The sequence below is a fragment of the Chelonia mydas genome, chromosome 12 (assembly GCF_015237465.2).
Source record: "Chelonia mydas isolate rCheMyd1 chromosome 12, rCheMyd1.pri.v2, whole genome shotgun sequence".
Classification (NCBI taxonomy): domain Eukaryota; kingdom Metazoa; phylum Chordata; order Testudines; family Cheloniidae; genus Chelonia; species Chelonia mydas.
Genome location: NC_051252.2, coordinates 11180958 through 11201735, shown reverse-complemented (window position 1 = coordinate 11201735; position 20778 = coordinate 11180958). Strand labels below are relative to the sequence as shown.

Sequence of the window (20778 nt, the reverse complement as noted above, 5' to 3'; positions counted from 1 at the left end):
AATTCTGGTTCCAATCCTCTAGCCTCCAAACGGGCAAAATTCCCATTGACGTCAATGGGAACTTTGCCTGAACACGGACCATGGGAATGGGTCTTCTGTAGTACCTCATTAGAGATGGTCGAAATAAATCATAAATTTATTTATACATTTAAAATCAGGCAAGATAAATATTATGTAATCTGCTTCTTTTATTCTTCCTATGACATGCCAATAGTGGAGTGCTAGGGCTCACAGCTTATGCTCTTTTGCTGGGAATAATAAGTCAAGAAAAATCCAGCTAGAAATAAAACATCGGCTCCACATTACTTTGGAGACATGTATTACTCTAATTATTTCCTTATCCTCTGGTTTAGAATTCACCCTGGAGAATGCAAACTGCTTTCCATCTGCTTTAACTTTGTTAAAATAAGTCATAAGTAGCAACTTTAAGAAAATGCCTCACTTGAAAAAAAAAAAACTGTTCCCAAACCTATCTTACTTATTCAAACATTTTATCTGAATATAGACATACTGTATCTTTGTTCTCTCCCTTCTTGCTCCTTGGAAGGTTTTGTTACCAAACTGTCAGCAATGCAATGAGTTACAGCTATTTTCTCAGAACTGTAATCCTTTTCTCCTGTGTAATAACACATGTTTTACAAGCAAATTTTCATGCCCCATTCAGCGGAGGAAATTCACAGAAGTTTTGCTACTAAATGTATGCAAGGCTGGCCAGATATGAGTAATGAATTGTAAAAAGGCTATGCAAGCAACCACATGGAAGTTCAAACAAGCCTGAATCAACAGAGTCCACATTTATTATACTTACGAACGTAAATTTATGATGCGTGAAGTAACAGTTTTCTGCAGCACATTAACTCTGCATGTGAGAATGTAATCACAAAATCAAAATTGAAGTGACTTAACTTTATTTGGCCAACTGCGCGGTTACTGGGTTGGACAGTAATTCCTAATAGGAAATACCATAAGAGATCAGACCAGTGGGCCACACAGTCCAGTATCTTGTCTCTTGCCAGAGGCCAGAGGAAGGTTCTTCAGAGGAAGCTGTAGCAAACCCCAGTGTAGACAGTTATGGAATAAACTCTCTATAGGAGAGAATTTTTTCCTACCCACCATAAATCAGTAATTTATGTAATCTCCTTAAGTATGAGGGTTTATCCCTTAATTTTTGTATCCTCTTAAGTAACTGCAGGGGGTGTGTGTGTGTGTGTGTGTGTATACACACACACACACTTACTTTTATAATGTCTAACCCTTTTTTTAATCCTGCTGAATTCTTGCCCTCAATTTCTTGCCAGTGAGTTCCACTTCTTGAGCATACATTGTTTAAAAGTGTGTTGGCTTGCTTTGTTGAATGCTGACTAACACAATCCTGTTAATAGCCTTCCATTCAGTATAACAGAACAGACTTAAGTATCTGTTTAAAATTGTTTCAGGAGCAAGTGTCAGCAATTCTGGTCACAAATCAGAGGCCAAAATCCAGGGCTTAATTTGTGCCATGGCTGATTCCCGGCGCCTCTGGGCCGGGGAGGTCAGAGCCCCGGCGCCTCTGGGCTTGCCGCATCAGTTATGAAATTAAAAAATGGCTTGAGTCCTAGCACCTCTTTAAGCATTGCCAAAAATGAATGAAAAGGGACAGTCTGATATTCTGTTGGTTATGTTCCATAAGAAAAAAAATCCTAGCTCATGCTAGGTTGAAATGGGTCAGGAGTTGTCAGCAACTTTCAATTATATTCGAGTTTAGCAGGCAACAAGATCTAGTTCATAAGTGTGTACAGCATTGTTCAGCTTTGAGCCTCTCAGAGTTTTCCCCTGAGCTCACGCTGCAGCCAGATCCAAAATACAAATCTGAGGGTTTGATTAGGAAAGCAAGACGTCCATTATAATTTTTCTGGATCCCTAACTTAATCACCTCTTTGGAATGGTCATTGAAAAGGAGGGATTTCCAGATGTTTCTGACAAAGGTTAGGGCTGGGTAAAACTGGGGAGTTTCTCTTCAGAAGGACTCATGCAAACACTGAGCTTGGTTCTAGCTTTGTGTGTCTGTCCCATAGACCTGTTCCAAATCCACTGAAGGCAATGAAAAGACTCCCGTTGACTTCAGTGGGTTTTGGATCAGGCCCCATATTGAATAATTTATCCAGTGAATCTTGCTGTCTTCTGCCACTGGAAGAGCCATAAGCAAATTACCTCAGGTTTATTAGCTATTCAGAAGCATTCAAGAAATATTTTAGCAAATTGTTTATAACCCCATGAACTGACGGTTAACAGTTCTCTGAGAGTATTGTATGTTTTCTATTTTAACATGGTAGACATTTTGAGACAGTCAAATAAGTCAAAGTCCCATGCTATTGATTCTTTTCTCTGATTGGATGAGTGTGAAAGCCTTTCTGGTACAAATACTTGTGTGCAAATTTAAAATCACGTTCCCACAAATACTCTCATGTGCAGCTGGGATATTTGTTTCCCACAAGAATTCACATCAGTAAAATTTGTTTGATGCCTACTCAGAGAAAGGGGAACACAAATGAAATGTGAGTACAAAGCAAATGAGGTCATTTAAATGTGCTTGCATATTCTTAGGAAATTGTCATATTTGGCCAGCTCTATTTGAGGGGTTCATAAACCTTAGCAAACCTGATCTGAATTTAGATTTTATAGCAAAACCTGAAACTAGGGGACTTAGTAACATCTATGCTAGTTTAAGTTTCCAGAGGGGCTCCAAGCAATGGTATATTGCAGAGTCAACATCAATAGATTACACCTGTCCTGCATGCAATACACTCATTTTCCATTAACTTCTAGGAGCAATTCAAAGTGTTACTTTTCATGAATAAAGCCGTGTGGTTTGGTGAGAGTATCCAGCTATCTGAGCAACTGCCTCTTGCGCTATAAAGGATTACAAGAGCTGAAGTCAGCTACTGTTGAGATTCCCTAGATTTGAAATCTTGACAACCTGAGGCAGAGCCTATGTGGACTTTCCCCAGCTTAGTATTATAGTAAACTTTAGCCATGAAAGGAGGATTTGTGTGTTCATGTCCTTATCATGCAGCACTCAAGGGCACTTGGACCCTGCTCCTGCAATGAGCTCCATACTGCCAAACCCTTGTACTTGCATGCTGCCCCATTGAAATCAGAGTGTCTCCATGCAAGCATAGGTGCAAGTATTTAGTGAGCTCATTGCAGGATTGGGACTTTGGTTAACAGACCTGCATGGTAAGAGTTTACAAAACTCTTAGTCAAGGAATACTCCATTGGCAACCACAAATGATACATACTTCAGAGGACATGATTTTTCTTGAAATGCCCTTGTTGCTTTGCTTCTTACTTAGGCTAACATGCCTCACTTTGTGTTTCTGCTATTCATTAGAGCATCCAAGGGGTTAAACCAAAGTGTTCTATTTTTATTTGCAAACCTCAAGAGAGTTGGTGCAAAAATCAGCTTTAACAAGCAGCTGCTTCAAAGTGCAGTGTAAACTTTAATGTGCCTAAGCCTTGTACACATAACAAGGGAGGCCAGTATTAATAATTAAATGGCAACATTAAGTAGAGCAAAGACTTCAGTGGGTTGGGATTAATATTCTCTCTCTGTGAAGAGTTAAATCCCAAAGCGGCCATTTATCAGCTCAGGATTAACATTCATCAAAATCTAATACCATTTCTTTTAGATCAACCAGCAGTTCATAATATACCAGCCAGGGCTATTGATAAATTGCCTGTCTCTTTGTACGTACTTCGTAGTATACACTGTACATTACACATTTAAGGAAACCAGCACCAATAATTATTTAAAATTATGACCACAACTTGATGGATACACGTATGTGATTCTTCCAATTGCAGGAATGAGCACAATGAACACATTTCAAATTGCATTATAAATGTAATTAGCAGAGAGCAGTAATTTTAGATTCTGTAGTTTACACACAGCAGTCATTCTCAACCTGCAGCCTTGGGCCACCTCAGCCCAATCAGCACACATGTGCAGCCCATGTGACATCCTGAGGGCCATACAAGTAGTTGCATCTATTGCGTGGATGCGGCCCACATAACACACACAGAGCTTCATATGTGGCCCACAATGGTAAATAGGTTGAGAACCACTGACATACAGTATATAGTGTAAGTCCCTCTAGCATCTTCTAACCAGGATGGCTGTCTAAACTTAAAAATTAAAGTGATAATTAGTCTAGATCAGAGTAGGGACTAGATCTCAGAACTCTTGGTTTAGTCCCATCTCTGTCTCTCTATAGGCATTTCTATTGCTCTGTGATCCTGGGAAAGTAAATTAAGCCCAAATTTTCAAAAGCGGCCTCTAATTTTAAGTGCCACAAATTTTGGGAGGCTAACTTGATAAATCTTTAATGTCTGAATTTTGGAGGAACTGGGCACTTGCAACTCCAAGAGACATCTCTATAGGTGCCTATACCATAACCCACATACCCTAAAATTACTTGTCCTCAGAAGATTTAGATGTCAAAAGTTTTCTCCTGTAAGATTTAAGATAAAAACAAAACAAAACAAAAAACCAACATTGAGGCTTTTTACAACAAATGCATTTGTCAAAAACATCATTACATCACTTAATATCCAGAAGTTTATATGTTCTAACATAAAGGCAAGAAACATACTTCTGTTTTTAATACAAGCGTGTCAAAATGAATGACTGTCAGATTGTATGATGTATTTGCCAAAATATCAGTTCATCAACAAATCCCTCAGAGGACAGATATACTTTGCCATTGAAACCTGCCTTTCTGTATATTGTGTATGTGCATGTGTATGTGAAATTCCTTCTACTGGTCCAACACAAATGTAAACCAATACCTCTTTCAACTAAAAAATTGAGGATGGCTGTAGCTGGTTTTGCTCAGAGACTGACAGGCCATGGCTCAACAGTCCTTCCACCCCCAAAGTCCTGAGATGAATTTGCCTGGTGATCAGCGGGTCTAGTGGTCAAGCTGTGTGTGATCTTCACTGCCCCGTGCTCCAGGGTTCTCCTGGTCGGATGGAAGAGGGGGGTGTGAAGTTAGGGGGACCTGGGCCCTACCTCTCCATCCTGTTACAGACCAGGGCCCAAAGGGGAGAGGTGTGGAATGTCTCAGTCACCTCTTCCTGGTGCACCTTATCAGCATCCCCTGGGCTGTTCCCTACTTCCCCCACTCTATCTGCAGTTTGGTGTGTGGCTGCTGCCCTCTCCTGCTCCAGGAGGGAGTTCCCAATCAGTGTCAGCAGCTCAGCTGGTCAAATAAGCATTCCCCAGATCTCTTCCCCATGTTCATTTAGTCTCTCTCAGCTGGGAGTGGGGGAGGGAAAAGGCTCAGGCCTTTACCCTCCCAATTGGGATCTTACCCACAGTCCAGACCCTTCTCCTGTAGATTTTTCTGTTCCCAGGGCTGCAAACTGACTTCCTCCCTTCAGCCATTCTCTCCCCCTGCTTGAGAGGCCCCTTCTGACCAGCTCATCTATTTGGAACATGTTCCACAGCTGTTGAAGGGCGGGGCCCTTTTGGCCCAGTACAGCTCCTTCACTCCCTTAGTTCTCTGTGTGGGGTCTGTAAACTGCATCACAATGGCAAAACAAGCCTTTTAATTGAACTTGGAATTATCATTGGACATGGACTGGAACCACAGCCTCCATTTTAATTACTCAAGTCCATCTGCTTGTGCAATAATCTCTGATACTTGCAAAGTACAGTGCTGTGAATCTCTCGGTAAGAATTAGTCACACAAATAAGCTACTGAGGAGTCCCTCCATAGGATTTGGTTGTACAAAGGGCAGTACCACTCTGAAAGCTATTGTTTTTGTTTTTTTCTCAGGCTATGGCTTAAAAATATTTAAATGGACAATATAGTGTTCTTTCTATTGAGTTAGGTTTCCTTGTTATGCTTTAATACTTCAATGGTTCCAAAAAGAACACATTTCAAAATAGCTCACAGAGGGGATATGATGGGCTCAGGTCAGAGATGACCTAATAAAAATACCCAACTATTATATTGCACTTTTCATCCATCGATCTCAAAGCACTTCACAACAGGGATAATATCACTATCCCTTTACAGATGGGGAAAGTGACACACAGAGAGCAGCAACTTGTTCAGGGTCACCCCATAGCAGAGCTAGGAATAGAACACACATCTCTTGAGGCCCAGTCCAGTGTTCTATCTCTAAGGCTACCCTGCCTCTTCAGTTTAATGAAAGCTCTGATTGTAAATGCAGGACCTTATCTTGGCTCCTTGGTATCCAGAATCTGCAATCAGAGAGGACCTTGATGTATTATGGAGGCAGAACAGAAGGCAAGGGTGTAATAAATAGCTCAATACTGATGGCCAGTTGTCTTCTGGTTTCAGTTGAGACGAGCTGCCTCACATGGGTGGAAATTCAAGGATTCAGGTGAGGGAGGGGAAACAGTAGTCCATCCAGGAGGAAATAGGGGAGTGAAATCTGTCCAGGAAGAGCAGGCTGAAGGGAGCAGGGCAGGTAGGAGGAGCCTGCCCGTGGGGAGAACTGCTTTCCAGACACAAAGAGCCAAACACGTACTGCTTCCAAAATAACAATAAAAGGGCAAACATAAAATCTCCCTGAGAGAGACAGCAAAGTCCCTGACAGTAATATCCTCTAGTCTGAAACCCCACACAGCCCTGCCTCTCCCACCTCCACAGATAGGCAGGAAGACTCTTCGGGCCTGGTTATATGGTAGTTTACAGCCCTGACAATGCAAAGGGCCTCAAAGGTGGTGCAGTTGTAATTCGTGGCCACTTTAAGTCCCCTTTACATTGCCAGAGTGATGTAAAGTAGCCTTCATGTAAATTACAAGAATTAGGCCTTTTGCATTTACACCCACCCTTGACAAGAAACTGGACTAGATGCACCACTACAGCAATTCTTGTTTTCCTATCTATCTGGAGGTTCCTCAGCATTGTGTCAATGCTGTTCCAGCTGAATGCCACCGGCCCTGTGTTCCGGGGTCAGGCTGCATTATTACAAAGCCTAAAAGTCGTACTAAACGATATATCAACACTTCTTGTTTCTTGCTCAGCCTAATGTAATGAGTCCCTTATCTACTCTCTAATTGTTCTTCTCTCCCCCCAACCCCACCCCACAGGTACAAATAATATAGTAATGTTTTTCCGCACTTCCGTTTTTCATCTTTCATCACTTTTTCTTAATATTTTGTTTACCGATTTTCATCACGATCACTGATTATTTTACTACATCTTCTGACTTTCGCCTTCCTTTACTGTCTTTCTCTGTGGCTGTCACTAACCTGACAATTTCCTTGTTTTGTTAATGGAGTTAGAGAACTTTATTATAAAACAGAAGTAGTACCTCTGTCAGCAAGTTTCATTCTCCATCCTCCATTGGGTAGTTTTAGATTTAGATCTGCTTAAAGAGGTTGGTGGCAAAAAAACAAAAACAAATAAATAGGTTGATTCCATTAATACTGTGTTTTGACAGGTTTCTGAACTAGTTGTGAATCAACTAAGGATTTGAGAAGAGAGACAGGTGACGACAGGTCTGACTTGAAAATAAATATTCCAGTTTATGTCCACTCAAGCTGGTGATATTTTAAATAGGTCTGTAGGGCTTATGTTACCTCAGAACACATTAAATGACAGGCTTAAAAGCACATCTTCACAATGTTGGAGGAGATATGGAATTGTTCTTCAGTTGGTGGAGAAGGTGGTCCCAGTCTAGGAATGGACTCTGGTCATTTTGCATTACTCTGCCCATGCCAAGTGGCCCTCCACCCAGATGCTTCGACCCTGGAGAATCTCATGTGTTAGGGAATCCTCAAATGGCCTACAGCTGCTGTGAAGCCACCTTCCTCATCCCTGCAGCTGGTACAGGGATAATGGTTAGGGGGACTCCCTTAGTCCAGCTGGTCCCCAGCTGCCTTAACATTAAATTGCTGAGGTTTAAGAAACAAACAAACAAAAACTTCCCCCATGTTATGATTCTTTTTCCAGATGAAAGGAACAGATCTCTTGGAATCAAGCTTCCAGTGCAACTACTTACAAACCCACACTTGAAATTGATCTTTTGGCAAATGTTCCTAACAGTGAGATCATTTGTGAGATCTTTCATGGAAAACGATCACCACTGAAGCATACTCATTTAAAAATTCAAAAGAATATTTGGGGGAAATGAATGTTCAGTGAGAACAAGGCATGCAGAATCAGGTTTAACTTTTCTGAATATCAAAGATTGAGGTGGGTTCCATTCACATTTTGAGAAAAGGTTTAAATGAGACTTTGTGGGTTTATTCTAAAGAAGCCCAACCTATTTATGTCCCTAAATTTGGTTGAATTTTTTTTTGTTAAGCATCATAAGGAGTCTATCTGTATATTTTTGTTAATGTTTCTGCAGGTCTTAGCACTCGTTCTTAAAATATAAACTAAAGCTCACCTTTTAATTTCTAAAAAAGAGAAGACTCTTGAATGGGCATCACATATACACCGATCCATGTGCTTTCATTCCTTACTTGTTATTGGCCCTACAATGTAATAAAAACAGAGCAGCTACTTACTGTGGCATGATACTTTTAAACGCATTTTTCATCCAATTAAGACTGAAATTGAAGATCCAGCCAAAAGATTATGGCAACTCATCTTTATTAGATGTGATGAGCTAGCAAAGCAAAACAGTTATATTATTTAACCTCCCATTTCCTGATGCTGTGGTGACCCAGATTTCTAGTTGACATTGGCCTAAGTAAAATCTAGAACTGGTCAAAAATGAGGGAAGAGTATTGGTGAATATACCATATACACATAAGTATGAAAATTGACATTTTTTCATCAATTTCAAAATCTGAAATATTTCAACCAGCTGTACTGCTGGAGAATAAGGGGGTGTCCACACATTCATTTTATTTTCTGTGGTTTAATCAAAATAGAAAAAATATTAACTTTTTTGTCCATTGAAATATGCAAAATGTTGACCAGCTCTAGTAAAAACTATATCAAGCATATGCCCATATGCTCAGGGTTTAGCTGATCGCCATATTTGGGGTCGTGAAGGAATTTTCCTCCAGGGCAGATTGGAAGAGGCCCTGGTGGATTTTCGCCTTCCTCTGTAGCATGGGGCACGGGTCACTTGCTGGAGGATTCTCTGCACCTTGAAGTCTGTAAACCACGATTTGAGGACTTTGATAGCTCAGACATAGGTGAGGTTTTTCAGGAGTGGGTGGGTGAGATTCTGTGGCCTGCGTTGTGCAGGAGGTCAGACTAGATGATCATAATGGTCCCTTCTGACCTTAGTATCTATGAATCTAAGCAGAGAAGCCACTGATATTGTCATTAAGCTTTCATGTCTACTTGCAGCACACAGGATGAGAAGTGACCTGATGGTTTTTTTGTTTTGTTTTTGTCTCTCTTCCCCTCTTATGTCTAGACGAGGTGTACTGCATCTGCATGAAAGCAGTGGAATCCATGACCTTGGCTCGCCCCGATGGCAGCTCTCTCTATGCCTCTTGGTGGTAGTAATAATTCTTTTCTTTAGTCTGTGGAAAGGAGTGAAGACTTCAGGAAAGGTAGAGCTAATATTGCTCTTGTATCTCAATATTGTTCTTTGTTCTTTTTAGAAAGTGACTTTTGGGGGGGGAGGAGGGGAATAGGGCCTGTAAATCATTGTACCCAAGGGTGTCACTAGGACCAAAGCTTTAGATCTTTGTCTATCTGTTCTACAAAGTGGAGTGGACATTTCAAATACAGCTCCTGTTTTATCTGAGTCAACAATTACATCATCTTTGCTCCAGTGGTGTCCAGCATTGCAAAATTCTGTTAGCTTTTTAACTTTAAGTTCAGTATTAGAAGCTTGATATAAAGCCCATTAAAGTCAATGGGTGAGTCTTCCCTTTGACTTCTGTTGGAGTTGGATAAAGGTTAAAGATTGTCTCTTGTTCTCTGCAAAACTTGCTTAAAGCTTTCATTGTATTGTTTAAGGGCCCTTGCTTTTATTAAATAAACATGCGTTCTAACTTAAACACTTTATCACTTCCAAAGGTTTCGGCAACTATTCTTTGAAGTACCTCAAGAGCTGAAATAAAACCACCTGGATATTTACTGACACCATCATTTGGATATTTTAGAATTAAGACATTAGACCTTGATGCAACTTTATTAACTTGCTGAAAAGGAGTTTTTAGCTTCCAAACCTCAGAATATTTTTGATTTTGATAAATTAGCTACCACCTCAACAGTTTTCATCAGTTAATGTTCACATACCGGGGTTTAATTTCAATCATGTGGTCGAATGCCCACCCTTTCGTTAGTCTTTCAATGCACAGCCTTTCTTTATTTGGCTTTTCAATTACAACAGTATAATTGTACAAACAGTTCAATTATAACCCACCATTTATGCCATATATTTTCCGTAAATGTCAGCATTTCCTCATTTTCATGTTGATATTTTACTTAGTTGATTAGAAAAAATGGAACATTTCTTGGCAATGTACGGTGAATGAATCAATCTCAAGCAGAAGTCCGAGCCGTGGAAGACATCTGAGAATTCTTGCTGTCTGAGTTGCTTTGTATATTTCTATGGTATTTACAGCAAACATCTGCTCATGTCTACTTATGCTTCTGGAAATAATTCATACTGAACTTGTTCAGAAGTTTAATACAACCATTAATAATATAGTCATTCCACTGCTGACATATAATCTCACTTGCCTAAGCCATCTCATACTTTAACATACTACCTATCTTTACTTGTGGCAATTTTCCTAGTCTGTGTGACTGGTAACTAACAGTTCTTTTTTGCTAGGACAATGCCCCTTATGATAAACAATCAAGACATCCTCCAGAGAACAGATGCAACAAAGGGACAACTGGATTCTCCAACATGTTTATAAAACTTCCAGTTTGTGTAACAGTAGGTTATTTAACATTTGGTGTCTGTTTGTCCCCTGCAGGTTGTGTGGATAACAGCCACTTTGCCTTACGTTGTATTATTTGTATTGTTAATCCATGGAATCACATTGCCTGGTGCATACAATGGAATAAATGCTTACCTTCACATAGATTTCAGAAGGTTAAAAGAAGCTACGGTAAGTTCTCTCTTCCATCTTCGCTTCCTATAATGAAATAATAGCCCTCGCAGACCCTCCTATCTATTGTCCGAGTTAATAGAAATGGAAGCTGTTATTAAATTGTTAGTGTTAGTTTCTAAAATGATGTATTTATGTTTGTTGGCACATGAACATTACTCTAGTTTCTCTACTGTGCGGAGTTTCTGGCTCTCTGATAGTGAGGAAAGCATCAGGGAGCCGTATCAGGATGGATCTGCGCAATTCTGGGCACTGGTTCTGGTAGAATAGCCTGGGGGCTGCTTCATCTTATTCCTCCTTCCAGTCCCTAAGAAACTGTACATGTTTTGACCACAAACCTCACCTATGATGACGTGCTTCCTGTGTGGCCATGGGGTACTGCAAAGGCAGGCTGCATCAGCTCTGTGCCAGCGGAGAGCTCCTGCATGCTGGGGAAATAGTTGGTAAGATCTGGTTATTTTCTGGCCCTTTATGTTGAGCAGCTGCTAGTAGATAATAAAGAGCAGAGCGGATTGAAATTTTTCCATTGAAAACTAATGACTACAGAAAATAGCTTTTAATTGAAAATGAAGATTTTCTTGGGGAAAAAATCATTTTGGATTATGTTTCCCAGTTTGAATAGGCGCTTGAAATTTTGGTTGAGTATCTGATTTGAGGTTTGGTAATGAATACCTTACTTGTCAGGGCCATTCCAGTGCAAGCCATTTTATTGTACTTTATAATGACTGAGACTTTCAGTAGTAAGGAATTAGAAACTTGAAGTACCTATGTCGATAGCTTTGCCTGACAGTGTAAGTCAGCCAAAGCAAATGTGCCCACATACTTTCAATTTGTAGCCAATATAGCCCTATAGGCCTTAGCGCCCTGAGAACATTCAACCTACTGTATTTTAGAATAACTTCTGCCCTCAGCCCATTGTATTAAAAAGATCGGCAAGTCAACTCACTCAAATTCGTTATGAAATTACCAGTCTTTCCAAAGCCCCAGAGGGAAGTAATTTAGTGATCACAAACAGATTTTATCCCAGGGCTGGGGTTTTTTTATTTCTTTTTTACTTAGGAAGAAAAAAGAACGAGTCCTTAAGCAATGGCATCCCCTTGGTACAGACCAGCTTGAAAATGTTTAGTGCTTTTCAAATAAATACAAAATAGAAAACTGGAAAAACGCAAGAAGAAGAAACAAACTGGCATGAAAACACCTAAAGAGAGGCCCATCAGAGTTTGAAAAACTAGACAAAGTTAATACGAGGCTTGAGTACCAAAATCCAGGACTACTTCATGTGTTGTAATCAAAACAGCCCCTCCCCTCCCTTTTTTTTTTTTTTTTTTTGGTAATGTTAATTTTATCCGCTGTATGCAACAGCCAATGTTCAGGTCTCCTCATTGACAGTAGGTTGCAGTATAGCACAGCACATCTTCCAATCTGAACCCACTCACTTTGGGGTGCTTCAAATCCAGATCAAATATTACAGCTTGAGTCATGTCTGTCACCAAAGCAATGTCACTCCCATCATACAAGAAATGTGTAATATACAGTAACGGGGGTGTGTCTGTGAAGCGCAATACAGGGGAAGGGACATGAGTTATTTCATTTTCCTTAGTATTTTAAGTGATGTTTGGAAAACAATAAATATTCAGGGCCAGATCCTCAGCTGGAAGTAAATGGGGCTATGCTGACTTCACACCAGCTCAGAATCTGGTCATCAAATTGTGTTCTGCATTTGTAGAATATATTTGTGTATTGCTCTTTTGGGCTTTAAGTTTACACAGCTGCTACCTGGCTAGCCACAAAGATATTTGTTTGACACCAAGTTTTCCAGATTACTTATATAAAAGAGAGAGACCGACAGAGAATGCCTGCAGGATGATGAAAGATGGAAGACCACTTACAAGAAAGAGGAAAGCCAAGTTGCGTGTTGAGTTATTCTTTCTGCAACCCCCTGTCGAGGAGGCTGGGGCCCCTGCTGGCTCTATTGACGTGTTTGTGTGCTTAATCCTTGTTATTGGGCCTTTGGGAGATTTGACAGCTGCCTGAGTACCAGTTCAGTGTGTTTCGGCAAGAGCCTTTGATTTATGAATATTTTTTCCCCAGTGAAGAACAGCAGCAAATAAAAGTCACAGATAAATTGCATTGTTCTACAATCTGCTCTGCTCTAGGATCAAAAGTCCTAATGTAAAAGGCATAAGGTCCCCTCATGCCAAGAGTTTATAGGGCTCACTGCTGCAAGGTGTTCAGCAACTCATGAGAGGCTTCCATTGCCAGTAAAACAAGCACTGTGCCAGATCAGACCCATTAAGAATACAGATAGAAATGTTGTTTTGAAGGGAACAGGGCCTACATACGTTCCTTGCTGACAAATCCAGCAGCACAAAGCTTGATACTGTTGGCTCCACGGCACAAAAAGCAAGTGATTAATTTAAAAATCTTTGTAAATGGCAGCAGTAAACTTCTGTTCCACAAAAGGAACAGCAGTGAGTGATTAATAAAACCAGAGTCATCAGGAATTCTAGGCCAGGAAGGAGGTGTTTGCTCCTTTGGACGTCATAAGAAGTTTCCTGAAAATTACATCATGTCTGGGGATTCACTTAGCATTTCCCCTTCCTCTCTGTATTGTGCAGTAATATTGCAAGTCCATACATGGAAGAGGAAGTGTAGGAACAAAAGTTATAGTAATATAAACAGGAAGGAAGCTTGGAGTGAAAGACTGGCTACAACCTCCCAGAATTTTTTGTAATGGTACATAAAAATTCAAATACTATAGGATACAGTTAAACTGGATCACGGCGTGAGTCAGAAGTAACTCTATTGAAATTAGTAGAATAACATCAGCGTAAACTGTAGAAGAACCCAGCCCCATTGTCTCTGTGTTGCATCCTGTTTGTTATTACAAGGAATATTTTGCATGGAACCTTGACTTTTTAGTGACTTCTGTCTTCTGCTGCTTACTCCTTATCTCGATCTGCACAGCAGCTAATTGGGTTAACAGAGAGGATTATTTCAATCCAAGGTTCAGATTTAGCAAGGCACAGAAGCACATGCTTAACTCTAAGCCCATGCTTAAATCCATCCCTATACAGCATATGCTAAAGTCATCTTAAAGCCAGTGAGACTTAAGTGCTTTTGAATTGGGCCAAAAATACACAACTAGCATAAGCAGCTACAAATCCAGTGGCAGGACACAAAGTGGCAAAGAGCCAGTGACCTATCAAAAAGCAATACAAGTACCTTGTGGTGTCAGTATGGCATTCCCAAGTATAGTTTATTTTAAAAAATTCCTTGTGTTGAGACTTTGTGCAACTTTTCCAACAAGTGGGATGTGGAGTGTTAGCAGCACCAGCAGCTGATAGCAATACATCCTACAGTTCTTTTGCTCAACACACACCCACGGGTGTTTTAGCCTCGGGCTAGATCTGGCAGATTCGGCTAAATCCAAACATTCTGAGTCTGTGAGGTGCTGAGGACTCTCAGCTCCCCTTAGCTTCAAAACCTCTTGGGATCAAGCCGTGAGCTTTTGACTTCTGAATGTGATACTTGAGGGAAGAGACATTTGAAAACCTTCATAAAACAGTTCATCTGACCTCCTCTGCCTGTATTTTCAGGATCCTAGTTTAAAATCCAGGCATTGGCTCTGGAATGGGCTCTATACAGTCTGAGCAGATGAAGTGGTGGGACTTAATGACTATCATAGAAATAATTCTTGGCCTTTTAAATGAGTGAGAATTGAGAAGGAATATCTCTTAGATGTCCTATTCAAAGCATGTCAATCAGACTTTGACCTCTGATGGAAGAAAGCATCATATAAACTGTAATTACGGTCCCATGCAATAAACTCTCCTGTGGGAAAGGAAAACATTCCATAACTCCTAACCTGTTGACTATTTGTATTTCTGACCGTGCAATCCAAATTAACCCAGCGCTAGTGGGAAGTGTATTGCCACAACGCAGCAAAAAAATCAATTAATCGTTTCTGTACCCTGTGGAAGTTCAGTAAGCTACCAGCACTCCTATAATACCACTCTGCACACACTTAGGTTTTGCTATTGCTTTAGAGTTTGCCTCTTTGTTGAAATAGTCCAGTCCTTGACTGTATCCCATGCCTTGGTTCTTGATGGGCTGGGAAATATTTATGGTTCTGTAATCATGGAGTATGATGAGATATTATTTCAATAGATATCCAAAGCTAGTTCTAACCATACAGTTCTGTCATGTCACTCAACTTTTCTCTTTTAAACTAAGCTAACACATCTAATAATTTTCATCTCTTTATGCAGGTATGGATTGACGCAGCCACTCAGATATTTTACTCTTTAGGAGCTGGGTTTGGAGTTTTAATTGCATTTGCTAGTTATAATAAGTTTGACAACAACTGTTATAGGTAAGAGAGTCTATTTCTCATTACTACTTGATAATGACAATTGACTTTAAAAAGCTCTGATTTCAGACTCACTTTACTTGCACTCTGATACCAAGGTTCCAATAAAATATCTGAGAAATTTGGAATGTAATCTAATTTTTTATGTATTTATTTCTTGATACGTATTTCACAATTCAAGAACTCTATTTTCATGTTAGCTTTGGATTTTTTTTACTTCTGATTATATATATAATGCTATCCTATATACCTATAATATAATAAAATATATCTGTTTTATATAATAGTATGTTATACAGGTAACAGGTATGTTCCATTATTTAGTATTATTTATTTAGCCAGTGGAACTGATAATTACAACCTAATATGCACTAGTGTACTTCATTCACTTAATTGTGATTTTATTATTGACTGGCATTCTGATTTGGACATGAGAACCAACCCAAAACGTGACCCAAACACACCCAAAGTACTTCTTTGCTGAAAGTTCAGCAGTAGGAACCTGCAAAGTTATTAGCTCTCCTGTGCAACAGTATAGGATTAATTTTAGAAAGTTGTGTAAACTGCAATTATATTTGTCTTTCACAAGTAGCACTAGAGACAAGAGAGAATATTCAATGAAATCTGATTGGTCCACAACCCCAGAGAAGCAGGAGGATGTTTCCTCCTTTGTTCAAGTTTAACAGAAACGAGGGGTTTAGAGTCAAATCCTAAAGGGATTTTATGTTTCCAGATCACCTATTTGTGATTTTTTTTTCAGTAGGCCTTGATTCAGCAAAACACATAGTTCAAGTTCAACATGTACATACGTGCTTTGCTGAATCAGGGCCATTGTGCGTAGAGGTCCCAACCAGGGCTGGAGGTCCCATTGTGGAGGCACTGTACAGAGAAATAGTAAGAGACAGACACTGTTACTTTACATTTTAATGTCAGTCATTTGAATGTGTGTTTTAATTGTTCTCTGTGTGTCTACTATGCTGCTTTATCAAAAAGACCTAAAGAATGGAACTAGCTGAAAAACTTTGAATTTTGAAGGGTTTTTTTACCGATCAAAGGGATACTTTTTTTTTTTTAATTAAAGTGTATCCCCAAGGGCTCCATTATTGTGGCTAGTTTGGCTTTAAAGGACTCACATTCTGGGGCATTTCATTTGCCTAGTGTTTGTGTGTGTGTGTGTCAGCATTTGTGGGCCAGACTGACTAGTCTCTTTGAAATGCCCAACCTAAGAGAAGTGCAAAAAGCACAAAGAATGACAAGTAAACTCTAAAATGTCTTTCGGGTTTAATAATGCATTGCTTGTAAATCCAGTTTAGGATTTTATTCAAAAATATGGATTTTAATCCAGAATATTTGTAATGCAAAAAGACAACAAAAATGGAGTTCCTGTAATATAGCCTCACCAGAGGAATAAACTGGAGTGCCTGAAAATACCCATAATAGAAAGCATCAGAGAACATCACTGCATGTTAGATAGTCCTGGGCTGGGTGCTAACAGTTACCTACAGTAGCTCCTTTTGAAAACATCTGTGAGTAAAAGCTAGGAAGCAAAGGGGTTGGTGGTGACTGTAGAAACAGCCCTGAGTGGTGCATAAGCCGCACCATCCCAGAAGTAGTTGCAGGAGGCAGTGTGTTTGAGACAGACCTCTCAATCACAGTGCCACACCGCTTCCCCCTGCTCTAGGCGTGTAGTAGCATGAAGCCCATGAAGGGGTATAAGGGAGTCCTTATTCCCTGCCTGGGCCAGTAGCCTATTCATGGGTCTCACCAAAAGGACTTCCACAGACACACTGTGACACTTGAATGGTAAGCCTAGTTTAGAAATATATCGTTTTCCTAAAATTTGCTGGAATATAGTAGTACTGTATATATTACCATAAAGAGGAAAATGGGCACCTACCATGCCTTTAACAAACACGCCTATAGCAGTCCATAAAAAGCACAAAAGACTATAGAGATTTTAGTTTGCTGGAATGGTCTGTTAAATTTGTTCAATTCTCTGAACACAGGGCTTGATCCAAAGTCCTTTGAAGTCCACGGAGAGATTCCAATTGATTTCAGTGAGCTTTGGACCAAGCCCACTGTAACTTTAGATTCACAAGTGGGTTTTCATGTTAGGTGACATTAATGTGGGTAATGCTGTAGTAAAAATGACACCTCTAATAATAGCTATTCTCCAAAGTGGCAATCATTGCATTCTACAATTAGGTTAACATTAATCTTACAGATTTCTAGGAAGCCTGGCTTTAAGATGTTTCCTACATAATTGTTTTATTCTGTACCCTGAGTAAATTTGCCATGAAATACACTCTGGAACTTAAAATAAATGCCTTGAGGCAATACCTCAAATTACATTAAACTGTGCTGAGCTTATTACACTTGTCTTATGTAGTTTACCAGAATCACTCTGGCTGTATTGTAGAGCGATCTGCAGTGTTTCTAAAATATTATGTTTTATCTTTAATCCTATAAACCAGCTTCCATTCAAAGACAATTGACACTTAAATGAATCCATTCTTTGGTAAAATACTGTGGAGTATGTCAGTGACATCTTTATTACATTGGCAACGCTTTACTGAAGTGGAACAAAACACATTTAAATTAGCATTGTATTTCCAAATAAAGGGCATGATTCACCACTATATTACTCCAGTTGTTTTATGGCAGTGGAACTCCATTGAAATCAATAGTTACGCAGGTGTAAAACTGGGGCAACACAGTGGCAAATCAGAGCCAGAGAGTCTGAAGTGCTGAAGCATTGCAACACAGCATTTTGTCAACTTCTATATTTTGCACGTAAATCCGTCAGCTTAAAAATGGGGTGAAGTGTGTGGTTGATGATGCAAATGGAAAAAGCTACTTACATGTGAATGTTGTGGAATTGAGGGAAATGGTAATGATGACCTTGGCCATAATATTTCACAGATATTCAGAGGTGAAGGTAAGCCGGTCCGGTCCGGCATACTGGCAAGAGCCGATACACAGCCGACCATACTGGCAGGGGGCAGGTTCCCCAGGCCGAAAAATTAAAAGGGCCCGGGTCTTCCGGCCGCCACTACCATAGCCAGAGTCCCGGGCCCTTTAAATCACCACCAGAGCCCCGGGATAGTGGTAGTGGCCAGGAGCCCTCGGGCTCCGGTGGTGATTTAAAGGGCCCGGGGATTTAAAGGCCCCACCCCTTCCACCCAAGGCCCTGCCCCTTCCTCCCGAATGACCCCCAACCCCCTGCACACACACACACACCTTGCTCAGGACCCCGGTCCTGCGTACCGGTAAGTCTCTTAAGTTACTTTCACCCCTGCAGATACTTGGCAAATTTTCTCCTGAAGGAGTCCAAAGAAAATTTTACAAGTATATAGGCCTGAGTTAGTCCTTCCTCTTATGTACACACTGCTCTACAGAAATGCAGTCAAGTCTGGGTGCAGTGAGGTAATTTAAATGTGACAGATGTGGAAACTCTGGCTAAGGCAAACTCTATCATTAACAAAAGCACTATGGTGTATGACTGGTGTCCACACACTGGAGACAGGACCTCAATTTTAAAGGTCTTCTCCAACAGCAGACTGTATGGAATTCATTATATCTACTTGTAAAACAGATCTATTTTGACAACCCTGTTGTGGTTCATTTGATTTTAACTAGGGGCCCGTGAAGCCTGGGTATTGCATCTTAAGGCTGAAAGTACTGAACAATCCTCTGTGGAATGGAGTTCATGACATGACTAAAGCCAATTAATCATATTACTTACATTTTGCATAAGGCTTGTCTTTATGCCACTTGTCAGGATCATGAACAGGATGTGGGTGGTTGGGCCTAACAGTCGGAGTCATAGGGGTTGCCTGGTCTGGGGCTTAGCACGGAGTCAAGGATCAATGCCAAAGGACAACCACGGGTGTAGACGGGAGCAAAGCTGAGGGTCAGACACAGGGATCAGAAGACGAATGCCAGAGCCAATGGGCTCGCTGGAGACATGGTCGGGGAGCTGAGCTGGGGGTCAGAGCCAAAGGCGTCAAGGATGGGGAAGGCTAGGAACTGAAGTGGGCACAAGAGGAGGCTGGGCATGGGCAGGCATAGGCTGGATGGGAGAAAGAAAAGGCACAGGAAGCAGGGTTCAGCACAGCTGCAGTGTGCAATGCGGTGAGCAGCCGGCAAGCTCTGGCCACTACTGGGTCAAGGTGTAGCTTAGCTCCGCCATCCCCACCTGTCAGGAAGTACAGTCAATGAGGCGGAGCAGCTCCTGCTAGGGTCAGCTATGCCCAGTGTGTTGCTGGGAGACTGATCCTGCTGCAGCTGGCTCCCCGATGCCACTAAACATCAAACATTCATAGTTCTGGGGAATTATCACGCTGAGGTGGAACTTTCTCCTGTGCTCTAGGGGAGTGTATTACCATAAGTTTACATGGAAGAACTGGCTAAACTTTAAAAAAAAAAATGTATGAAGGACAGATTTGCTAGAGAAAATTTGAACAGAGCAGTTACAGCGAACAGCCAGTGAGGTATATTTGCAGGTGTCATTATGAAGATGGCAGCCTTGCAAAAGACAATGAGGTTTATAAAATCTCGCTGTTACTGATCTTTAACAATGGGGAGGAAAGGGGGAAACATTCTCAGCCTCTGACTCATTAAATACCTAACAAATTATGATCACTTTCTTTGCATTAATGTACGCACCACAAATAAATGCTAGAGCTAGTGCAAAATGGAGGGTGGGGAGGAGCAATCTCCTCTTTTTGTAAACGTTTGGAATTTCAACAAAAAATGTTCAATTAAAAGTTGAAGTTCAGAACCAGGTGACCAGTTGTAATACATGTATTAGGATGCAGCTGACATTCCAAATTAATGTTGACAACTGTGGCCAGATTTAATTTTGACATAAATGTACATAACACTGGAATGCATTACCTAGGGAGGTGGTGGAATCTCCTTCATTAGAAGTTTTTAAGGTTGGGCTTGACAAAGCCCTGGCTGGGATGATTTAGTTGGTGTTGGTCCTGCTTTGAGCAGGGGGTTGGACTAGATGACCTCCTGAGGTCCCTTCCAACCCTGATATTCTATGATAACTCCCAGGGATGAATCTGGATTTTCCTTTGTGGGTCCTGTCATTGATCTAAAACAATAGCAGATTAATAATAAAGTTATCAGCATTTTTGTCAGATTCATGACTAAACTTATGGTTACCTCTTTATATTATACAATGATGATGGTTGGGTCAGATTCCAATCTCATTGATGTTCATGGCAGTTTTGCCATTGATTTCAATGGGAGCTGGATGAGGTCTTTCCATGCACTTTATCTGAAATGCCTGCTTAACCGGAAGGATTGATGAACAGATTCTATGCAATACCTTGAAAATGGC

General features: G+C 40.6%; 1 protein-coding gene across 3 annotated transcripts in view; it reads left to right on the top strand.

The window, feature by feature from the left end:
• The window catches only part of SLC6A2 (solute carrier family 6 member 2), a 114029-nt gene that overhangs the window by 38408 nt on the left and 54843 nt on the right, over nucleotides 1–20778 (top strand). For all 3 annotated transcript variants that reach the window (XM_027829689.3, XM_027829692.3, XM_043526259.1), the window contains 3 exons: nucleotides 9397–9535; nucleotides 10919–11053; nucleotides 15325–15428. In XM_027829689.3, the coding sequence (XP_027685490.2) occupies nucleotides 9397–9535; nucleotides 10919–11053; nucleotides 15325–15428 (378 nt within the window). The remainder of the gene's footprint in view (nucleotides 1–9396; nucleotides 9536–10918; nucleotides 11054–15324; nucleotides 15429–20778) is intronic.